The 11,029-nt window shown below is 40.2% G+C and overlaps 1 protein-coding gene across 3 annotated transcripts in view; it reads left to right on the forward strand.

Annotated features, from left to right (window-relative positions):
* myo7a (myosin VIIA) overlaps positions 1–7,055 on the forward strand; it is a 51,102-nt gene extending 44,047 nt beyond the window's left edge. For 2 of the 3 annotated variants that reach the window (XM_022738511.1, XM_022738510.1), the window contains exons 39-49: positions 1,083–1,236; positions 1,542–1,697; positions 2,199–2,304; positions 2,396–2,509; positions 2,994–3,081; positions 3,933–4,039; positions 4,290–4,475; positions 4,985–5,101; positions 5,350–5,433; positions 5,613–5,732; positions 6,960–7,055. In XM_022738511.1, coding sequence (XP_022594232.1) covers positions 1,083–1,236; positions 1,542–1,697; positions 2,199–2,304; positions 2,396–2,509; positions 2,994–3,081; positions 3,933–4,039; positions 4,290–4,475; positions 4,985–5,101; positions 5,350–5,433; positions 5,613–5,732; positions 6,960–7,052 — 1,325 coding nt within the window. In that variant the 3' untranslated portion in view covers positions 7,053–7,055. The remainder of the gene's footprint in view (positions 1–1,082; positions 1,237–1,541; positions 1,698–2,198; positions 2,305–2,395; positions 2,510–2,993; positions 3,082–3,932; positions 4,040–4,289; positions 4,476–4,984; positions 5,102–5,349; positions 5,434–5,612; positions 5,733–6,959) is intronic. The other variant, XM_022738512.1, reaches the window with a different exon arrangement.
* Positions 7,056–11,029: the final 3,974 nt, after the last annotated feature.

An 11,029-nucleotide genomic window follows, 5' to 3' on the forward strand; every position in this document is an offset into this window, starting at 1 on the left:
TTACTTAAAGGTGCTATATGTAAGTTTTCTCTGCCGCTGGTTTCCTGCTGGGAACGGGTGGTGGTGATGGTCGCTTGCCAAGGGCTTCGGCCATCATTGCGTTTACAAGACAAGAGGTTAGAATACACTACCTCTTCATCCTCTCATGTTGGACCGAGTGGACGCTACGGTCCCTCACTATTGTAAAGTGACGAGACAGGCTGGCCAGGCCGGGGAGAGATGTGGAAGACAAGAACATGGTGGGCTGTGGGTTGTCTGCTGCGGTTACGACTAAATCCATGTGGTACGCACTCTGCCAGGTTCACATTTTTTAGGCTGTTTTCTTTTTATGTAAAGTAAAGATGATAACAAACTACTTTCCATTTACAAAGTAGTACAAAGTTCAGCACACTTTTCTGCCACTAGTGGCTCTCAATCACAGCAATAACAAAAGACGGAGTCCATGATGTTGTTAGTTAGTGTGGGATCATGGGAGTTGTTGTCCTCAATGTCAAACATCGTTACTGTTTTATATTTAGGTTTGGATTCCCTCAGTGTTCATTATTCAGGAGGTTGTTGATGGGAGCAGAACAGAGGTCTCCTCCTCTCCAAAACAAACCGACCAACAATTAAAGTCGGTAAAAACACTGAATAAAGCAGTTTCACGTTAAAAACACTCATTGGCAGACACAGGGCATCATACTTTTAGTTTAGGGCTTCTGTCTGCAGGGTCCTATTATTGTCTAATTACATACTTATCACAGATTTTCACAGTATACAATGTGTCTAAGGTTTTGTTGTCATTCAAAGATATTTACATATATGTATAAACATATATATATATATATATATATATATATATATATATATGTACAATTCTATAAATTATCATGGACTATTGACTTCAATGTTTTTTTTAAGTTTGACACATTGATTTCTGTGTTGAGCGTGGACATCAAAGTGCTTTTTATTATTTTATATAGTTAATAAAAAGCAAGAGAATTCAGTAAGGAAATGTCTCTACCCTCTGTGTCACATCCAGATATTCATGTACATTCTATACTTTGAAGTCAGGCTGTTTTATTCCTTGACGTTTGTCCCACCTATGATGAAGTACATGGGCGACTACCCGTCCAAACGGACGCGCTCAGTCAACGAGCTGACAGACCAGATCTTTGAAGGAGCGCTGAAGGCCGAACCCCTGAAAGACGAGATCTACTGTCAGATCATCAAACAGCTCACTGACAATCACGTCAAGTGTGTAAACTGACACTATAGTGATTCCTCAATAATCACCGATCATATCTTGGTGCAAATTCAAGGTTCACAGTGACACACTGACTCTTTGGAAAGAAATTATCCACAAAATTTTCCAGCATAAACAGTGAACTTACTAAAAAATACACACAAATACTAAATGCTAAATACTATACAAATGACCAATCTGTTGCGTTCAGTGTACATTAATCATTCAGTATTAGTGCAGTAATACGGCATGGAGCACTCACAGCAGATACTGCGTTTCTATGGAGAAGCTTAACCTGAGTTTCGTGCTGCTGCAGGTACAGTGAGGAGAAAGGCTGGGAGCTGCTTTGGTTGTGTACTGGTCTGTTTCCACCCAGTAACATGCTGCTGCCGCACATCCAGCGCTTCCTCCAGTCCAAGAAACACCACCCGCTCTCTGGAGACTGCATGCAGAGGCTGCACAAAGCACTACGGTGAAACTTAAGACTTCATTTGTTTTGACTGATTATTGTTGAATGAAAGGTGCCTGAACTGTCTAGTTGTTTGATACAGGGATATAACTACATATGCCAGGCATTTGATTATTTACCAATTAATGAATGGTTACCTCTGGCCAGCTGGTTTATGCATCTGGTTTTAAAAAGAGCTAAGACAAAAGAGACACATTTTAAAGTGATAGTTCGGGACATGGAATTGTGTGAGGTAGTTATCACCATGTTAAGATGGCATGACATAAACATATCAAAAGATGTAAGACAGAGAAAAGCAGAAATCATTTTTGAGAGGCATTTTAGCTTCAAAACAATAAACTATTATCAAAATAGTTGTAGATCATTTTTCTGACAGTTGACTCAATCAGTTAATAGACTCAGGAGAAATATGTTGTTGTGAAATAAAAACTTCTGTTTCTATCACACACAATTGCACTGACCTTTCATTTTTCTGCTTAATTGTCGTTGTTGTCCCGGTAACAGCAACGGCTCCAGGAAGTATCCCCCTCATTTGGTGGAAGTGGAGGCCATCCAACATAAGACAACCCAGATCTTCCACAAAGTCTACTTTCCTGATGACACAGATGAGGTACGACACGCACATGTAATTCACACTTGACCAGAAAGTTATGTTTGAAAACTGAGATTGTTTTAATTGATTGTTCGTCTCAAACCTGCAGGCGTTTGAGGTGGAGTCCAGCACCAAAGCAAAGGATTTCTGCCAGAACATTTCGACCAGGCTGCTGCTCAAATCTCCTGAAGGCTTCAGCCTCTTCGTCAAGATCTCAGACAAGGTCAGGCGCTCAGAGGCACAACACCAATGATCAAAACCTGTCACTGCTTTCAAAGCCGGTTATCCAGGTCAGGATATGTGAATGATAGGAGGAGAGATGTTAGGTGGGATATGACCTGTCTCACTGAGGTGTTGGTCATGCTATTATCATGTCAGTCCTCTCACCAGACATTTGTTTTTTGTGTCTTCATTTTATGCTGTCACTCATGTCCTTAGACCTTGTTTTATCTTAAGGCCAAATGTTTATTTTCATGTCCTTCATGTGTTAGTGATCTTCAGTTTCACCAGAAAGATTTACTGTAATTTGTGTATGATCAAAAAAATATATAACAACTTCATGGTTGCATGACATTTAAATGAAGACAGAAATAATGTAAAACACATTTTTACAGCATCTAAAAAGTGAATTCTGTTTGATACATTGTAATTACTTTATTGATTAATTTGCCACCAAGCTGATATGTCTGACTGTGTGTATTCTGCAGGTGATCAGTGTGCCAGAGGGAGATTTCTTCTTTGACTTTGTCAGACATTTGACAGACTGGATCAAAAAATCTCGACCAGCTAAAGACGGTTCGTACCAACATCTGTTTTACCTCTGTGGCAGTAAAGATATTGTTGTATCGATGTCACTGTCAGTTTTGTTTTTACCACATTAAAAAAAAATCTGGTCTGTTGTAGCGTTAACACCATATTTTAGAATTTGCTCTTTTTGAAAGGCACCACTCCTCTGGGAGGACGACAATGAATTACTTAATTGATAAATTTATCAATCTCATATCGGAAGCCATGACTTCTCGATTCAATGGATCTCCAGTCTCTACGTCAAAAGAACACAACAGGACAACAACTGGGTGTAAATAAAGGAGTTTATTAACTAAACTACTATCTACAGAGTAAATGCAAGGTGTAATAATCATAAAGATGAAAACAATAATGAAATGAGCAGTGTGATGAGTTGGCAATGGTGGGAGAGAATATGTTATGGCTATACACTATGGCTATACAGCTAATGATGCTACATCTACGAATTAGGTTTGATGATTAAATATTACTATATTTCGACATCAACCCAGTCATGAGCAGAGTGTTAAGACCGGCCTACTGTGAGTTGCGCTGTAGTTGGAGACCCTTGGCTGGAACCCAGGTGGCTGTGGTTGCCGTGGTAACCCTGGAGACGCGGGATCTAGGTGGATTGTCCTGGAGGCCGTGTCCCGTTATCACGATGACGGATTCTGCCGGTGTCTCAGCGGTTCAGCTCTGGTGGAGTTTGCCAGGAGACTTTCTGTCCTGTCCTGACACAAACTGCAGACTGTGAAACATCATGATTTTGATGTTAGAACAAACCTGCACTTGGATAAAACTCATATTACAGCAGTTTTTAGGTTGAATCTCACTTGTGTTTCTTCTCTCCCGCCTTGCAGGTATCATTCCCTCTCTGACCTATCAGGTGTTCTTCATGAAGAAGTTGTGGACCAACACAGTTCCAGGGAAGGACTCATTCGCTGACTCCATCTTCCACTATTACCAGGTTGGTTTTATGATATTTATACTGAGAGACAGGAGAAAATACTTCAGTTATACAGTTTCAGGCAGAAATGCTCCTTTACACTTCACTTCATCTTTGTCTCAGCTGACACAGACTCACTTCCAAAGTTTTTTTAATCATCATCTGCTACTTATCTTTTGGCAATTTGTTTCAAAATGTTCTAAAATGATTATGAGTCACATTTCCACTCATACTTTACCTTTGTATAAATAACAACTCTTCTTTTACTCAGGAGTTGCCTAAATACTTGCGTGGCTACCATAAGTGTTCACGAGAAGAGGTTTTCCAACTTGCAGCGCTCATCTACCGCGTCAAGTTTGAGGATGACAAATCCCACTTTCCTACAATTCCCAAGATGCTGCGGGAGCTGGTTCCCCAGGATCTCATTCGTCAGATGTCACCGGATGACTGGAAAAGGGTAAACCTGGAAAACTCCAGTGACAAAGTAGTCTGACATTGACATAAATATTAACTTTTTTCTATACTTTTTTCCTTTACCTTGTTGTATCCAAGGGTCAAATTATGTGCAATTTTATATTTTATAATGTAAAAGCACAGTAAATATTGTTTTGGTCAGCTCTATTAAAAGTAATTGTTACTGTCAGACTTGTTTTAAAGAAGAAATTATGGTCAGGTACAGCGGCGCAACTAGATAAAGAGAACCCAATTTCATTTATTTTTTGCAAACTCTGGAAATCTAACAAACATTCAAAATATTCAATATGCTTGATGTATAATAAATATGTATAGTAAGTAAGTTTAATTTTTATTTGACTTTTTTAATGCCAGTTGCTGCATTTGTATCCACTCAATCAAAATCTTGCATTAAGTAATGAAGACTGAACGGAGCTTAATAATTAATACGTGTGTGTGTGTGTGTGTGTGTGTGTGTGTGTGTGTGTGTGTGTGTGTGTGTGTGTACTACAGTCTGTGGTTGCATACTTCAACAAGCAGGCCGGTAAATCGAGGGAAGAGGCCAAACTGATGTTCCTAAAGATCATCTACAAATGGCCGACATTTGGCTCTGCCTTCTTCGAGGTCAAGGTAAAAACACGGGAGCCTGCCACTTCCTGTCTGCAGTCCTCACTCACTTGTCTTGACATCAGTTTTATCAAACGTAACAAGAGGAAACAGCTGAAATGAGACATCCTGACTTCTCAGGTGTCATCTGTCTGTCACAGAAAGATTCGATATAAAACATTACTGCTTCACGTGTAAAAGTGATAAGATATGAAAGGCGATCAAGGTGATCAGTGGCTACAACAACATAAATATCTATCCTTTGTTCTTAGCAAACCACAGAGCCCAACTACCCAGAGATCCTGCTGATCGCCATCAACAAGCACGGAGTCAGTCTCATCGACCCCAAGTCCAAGGTTTGTGCTTGAATAAGAGATCAAGTGATGCCAGATTTCTAAGGCTGATTTCAGTATGTGAGGGTTTAAATCATGGTAAACACAGAAAGATCCCTGTTTAATCTCCCATTACATACACTCAGCCCAGGCTAACTGGAGGGGGGGCGAGGTTTGACCTCTCTCTCTGTGTATTTGTGCAGGACATCCTGACCACACACCCCTTCACCAAGATCTCCAACTGGAGCAGTGGGAACACCTACTTCCACATCACCATCGGCAACCTGGTCAGAGGAAGCAAACTGCTGTGTGAGACCTCGCTGGTGGGTGACAACAACACACACACACACACACACACACACACACACACACACACACACACACACACACACACACACACACACACACACACACACACACAAACACATATATAGCACTAATTCCATCAGTTTTCTTGATTAAAGTTAAGTCTCAAGTAAAACTCAACAGTTCCTGTAGATTTTTCACATTAAAAGCCTATAAAAAATCTCCAGGAAGTGTAGTTTCATTCATGGTGGTTTAACACTGATAAAGAAAAACAGCAAAGTCTATCTATCTATCTATCTATCTATCTATCTTTAAGTACAGTACTTCACTACAGTTTTGAGGGACTTTACTGTCAGAGGTTTTGCATTAGACTTTCTCGTTGCTGGAATTATCAGTGCAAGTCGGTAAGACTCTGTGAACATGGGATTTCCCGATCCTACAAGCAGCACGTGCTCCTTCTGTACTGAGGGTGTGGCTGCCCCCCTCTGTGGTCACAGATGCCCTCCAAGGCCTTGAGTCAGTAAGACGTGTTGCTCTCAGGGAATTTGGTTAGAATGTCCACAATGTAATCTGTGCTTCTGCCTGCACGAGTGTGATGCCACAGAACCTGAAGTCTTACTCGGCTCTAATCTGTCAAAATGACGGACGGCGTCCAGATTTTTCCTCATTGTTAAAAAAATTCAGTCAGTGACGGGAAATATTGGGTTAAGGCGACCCATGCTTACTGCTACTTTACACTTGACTACTTCACTTCACACAGGATATTGTAGTTTCTACTGCTCTACTTTGCACATTTATTTTACAGATATAGTTACTAGTTACTTTACAGATTCAGATTTTACAGTTATTAAAGCTATTAAATACAATGTAAAGATTAGACCAGTAATTTCCAACTTTTTTTGCTTGTCACTCCTTACAAAAAAGCCATGTCAATGAAGTTGTTCAAGGACAAAAGAGGTAAAATATTCCAGTATTTCACAAAAAACAAACAAGTGAATACAATTTTGAGAAGTAGGACTTTTTTTTTTTCTTCTTCCCTGCCCAATTAATTATCTCAAGATCCCCAAAACTCGACCCATAGGTTGGGAACCACTGGTCTAAACTACTTCACAGTATATAAAGCAGCTGAAATGAGTCTGAACAATCTGATAATCTAATGTATATCTAATAAATCACTGACGGGGGCCATTGTTCTGCTGAACCACTATCTTTACTTTTGATGTGTGTTCCCATCACACCTGCAGGGCTACAAGATGGACGACCTGTTGACCTCTTACATCAGTCAGATGCTAACCACCATGAACAAGCAGCGCTCCGGGCGGGGCCACAGCAAGTGAACCTCTTATTGGCAGGAGGCTACCGAGCTCATCCGACTCTTGCGCCCTATTGGCCAGCACTGCAGCTGGGGGCGGACCTTTGCCCACCAGCTGTGGAGGATGAGCCGCAGTCCTTCTGCTAGCTCAGAAGGGTCAAAGCTCACGGGGGAGAGTTCGGCAGCCAGCAGCGACGACCCCGGCGAAGGCCCCAGCAACTGTTACCGCCACAACTACAACTACGATGAGGATGAGCCGTCCAGTGAGGACGACTATCTCTGACACTCTAAACCCTCCGTCCTACAGGTCCAGCTTCCCGCTGTGGTTCAGGACTCTACAGTCAGACCTCGTGTACAGAAACACAGTGTGGAGTCAGAGCTACTGTCATGTGAACACAAGTTCTCTGATGCAGATCAAACTGGGGACACTGTGCTCCAGTAGTTAGACCTCAGTCTGTAGTAAATGTTGCAGCGACCCCAAGTGGCAGCAGGTGTTCACTGCCTCACTGTTTGAAAACTTTAAGGACTGTGCAGCCTGAGAATAGTCTGATGTGTGTTCCAGTAACTCTTTACTGAGGGAGTGCCCAGGCTCTGTTAGCGTTCTCTGGACAGAGGGAGGCTACATTTCCTTTTGCACCAGTGATTTTACTGTCGGAGGTTTTGGTCTGTAGGTTCAATGTATCAATCACCTGAGTTACTGTAGATGACATACGATTCTCTGGTCACTCTCTGACTGTGATTTACACAACAGGACTGTTTCTGCTCACTGTAGTTAGTGGCATGACTCTATGCAAGACAATGTGGTTCAGTTCACCTTATATCACCATGATACAGTAACTGCTGTAGTTGGACATTGTTCTGCAGTTTGAGCATGTTAACAAGGAATCTGTTGAAAAACACCGAATTCAGTTGCCTCAGAAAACAACTTATTAAAAGCCTTAAATGTCCAGCTGTACCACAGACAGCACCACAGTACAGTTAGTTATTACTTCATAGAAGGTCATACATCTCTCAAGTGTGTCTGGATTGTGCTGCAGTAGCCAGGAAGCTCATCCACTCATTTTGATTTTAGGACTGAAATATTTTTAAATTGGTCGATCAATTCATCCATTTTCTGCTGCTTATCTGTGTCCAGGCCACATTTACTGATTAATGATGTTATTAGAAATGATTGTTTTATGCAGCTGGGAAGTAAGTGACAAAATGTGATATGAAAGTCAACTAATACATGAACTTAATGAACAACTGTAGACCTTATTGTCCCAACTGGGTTTCCATCTTTACCAGTATGATAGTGAAAAGGTAAATTATATTGAACACTGCAGAAACCCTGTTTAACATCCAAGGGTCCAAATGTACATTAACATATGAACATGTCAGACACACACACACACACACACACACACACACACACACACACACACACACACACACACACACACACTAACTTTAACATTGAGCTCAAAGCTTAGACTGAAAGAGTCTGAACTCTTCAGACATCTTTGATGTAGGTCACAACTTGACGACCTCTGTTCTCGGGCTACACAGGTGTGTGTGTGTGTATGTGTGTGTTTTGTTCCTGTCTTGACAGTGCGTCATGAAATACAAAGTCAAGAGGTTGAGTTTACGTTCTTTCTCAGAAACAGTATTTCCTCTCAGTAATCCATGTCAGACTCAGATGAGCTTCTGTTCTCTGTTTGTACCTGCTGTAGTTTGAAGTGTTGATCTTTGCATCACTTTGATTCATAATCTCCAGAACTGCTTCTTGTTCGGCTTTAGAAAAACTCTCAACTATGTTTTTTCTGGCCTTAGATCCAGACTGTGTGACTGAAGTGGCATCAAAGGACCTGACCTCTACTGTTGTCATGTGTGACACAGAAAAACACCTGTATTTACTATTTATGGCCTTTTCTGTGTGGAACGGTTTAATTCTGGGTTTTTGTTTGTTTTAATACTGTATTCAATTATGTTTATGTTTACACCTCTTTGGTGTAATGATTATTACCAGCTGTTTAATTTTACATTTCATACTATAATTGTTTTTCTATTTCTGTTGAGACTACATTACCCAGCATCCTGTGAGGTGCAGCTGCTGATCCTGTGGGGTTTTTGTAGCATTCCTGTAGTTATACAAAGGTAGTAAGTGGACCTTGAGTGAAGACTTCTTTTGTCAAAATACTATCACACTTAATAGTCCAGTAGTTTTTTTTTTTACTGTTGTTAAAATGTCATTGTGTGAACACCTGCTGATGAAAACTGCACTTCACTCTGAGGTCTAGTTACATTGTTGTGTTAAAAGGGAAATTTCCACATAAAACTTCTTTCTGCACAGTTGCTTAAAATTGTCCCATTTACTAAGAAACTTGCATTTGTTAGTGTTAGCGAACCAGAGTCCAAATAAAAATGACTTAAAGTATCAAGTGCACAAAAACAACTGAAGTGACATACTGAGCGAGCACATACCTCCACACCTGGACAAGTGAGTTGTTTTTTCCCAGAAGACAGACGATCTGCTGTAAAACCAGATAAACATTTTGAATATTTAAATACACTCACCCTGCGCTCTCCCTCCACCAGTGGCTTTACCTCCACTAAAGCTGCATGAAAAACACACAAGCAGTTTATATTTCATCGTGGCACAGATCTGATTTTTGCAGCTTTGACGTGTGAAAGAAAGTGTCTGTCTGTGGCTTTAAGTCCATGAGCATGTGAAGTCTTATGTTTACCTTTGAAATGATAAAGAGGATATTTTACAGTTACATATAATCCAACCACCAAAAGCAAAATGTTTGGTTAGTACTGACTTGTAGGTTTGGTAGTTAGAAAAAACTTTGTTTTGATTTTAACTCTTCAAATACAAATAATTGCATTAAAGCTCTGGAAAAAAAGACTTACAACTTCAAGAGAAATGCCATGTTCCTGTGTGTTGATTCGGTCACATCAAAAATCCAATCTGTGCCACAAACATTTAGAAAGTCTCTTATTTAGTTTGTTTCCTTCTTTGATTTGGTGAAACTCAGTTCTGTCAGATGTGTCGATGTGATGAACTCTTCATCCAGTAATCTGTGTTGGAGGTTTTGTATCATGAACAAACAGACGTGCCAATCGCTCCATTTGGTAACCTTGTTGTGAGATTGTTGTTTCTCTCTGGACTGATCTGTCTGACTACTTCAATCATCTTGACTCCTCGAGAGTGTGTCACGGTGTGTGTTGTGTGTGTGCGCTGTTGCTTTTGTATAAAACATTAAATACATTTGTTTTGTCCGGACTGACATAATGAATGAATAACACACACAGTCTGGACACTTATCTAATGGTTTTTGTGTCATAGTGTCTGATGACTGGTTTCATGTTTGTTCACTGGTATATTTATATACTAATGTTATGTTAGATAACTTTTGGACATAAGTTAAAGATAAAACTAGAGTTCCTGCCTTGTGGTTGTTTGTCTCCACCAACCAATCAAGTTACAGGAAATATGGTCACAGTTTCACCTCCTGTTCCTCACTTACAGTGTTGAACAATGGCCAGAAAAGTGTTTTTGCATTAACATTATCATGACCTACTGTATGACCTTTGACCTTTTGGATATAAAATGTCATCACTTCATCATTTTAGACATTTGTCTGAAGGTTTGTCATATATTAGTCTATGAATTACTGAGTTATGTCCAAAAATGCATAAAGTGAGGTCACAGTGACGTTGACCTTTGACTAAAGTCAAATCAAAATATAAAGAAAATATTAATACATTTCCTCACAGCTGATCACAGTCACAAGAATGGGACTGAAACCTGAAATCTTAACACCTCCAGCCAAGGCATAAAAATACTTCACTTTTTCTCCAGCTCACAAACCTGAGAATAAAATCTATGCAGTGAATTTCTTCAGTAACTTCCTCTGTAGGAGAACAGCAGAGGTTTCTAATGTTGGGTCAGGGTAGATTTTTTTTAAATGCATATAAAATAACAGCGTGTGACAGATGTTGGGTAAGTCCCTGTAA

The sequence above is a fragment of the Seriola dumerili genome, unplaced genomic scaffold (assembly GCF_002260705.1).
Source record: "Seriola dumerili isolate Sdu_G_001 unplaced genomic scaffold, Sdu_1.0 BDQW01000036.1, whole genome shotgun sequence".
In the NCBI taxonomy this organism is placed as follows: Eukaryota; Metazoa; Chordata; class Actinopteri; order Carangiformes; family Carangidae; genus Seriola; species Seriola dumerili.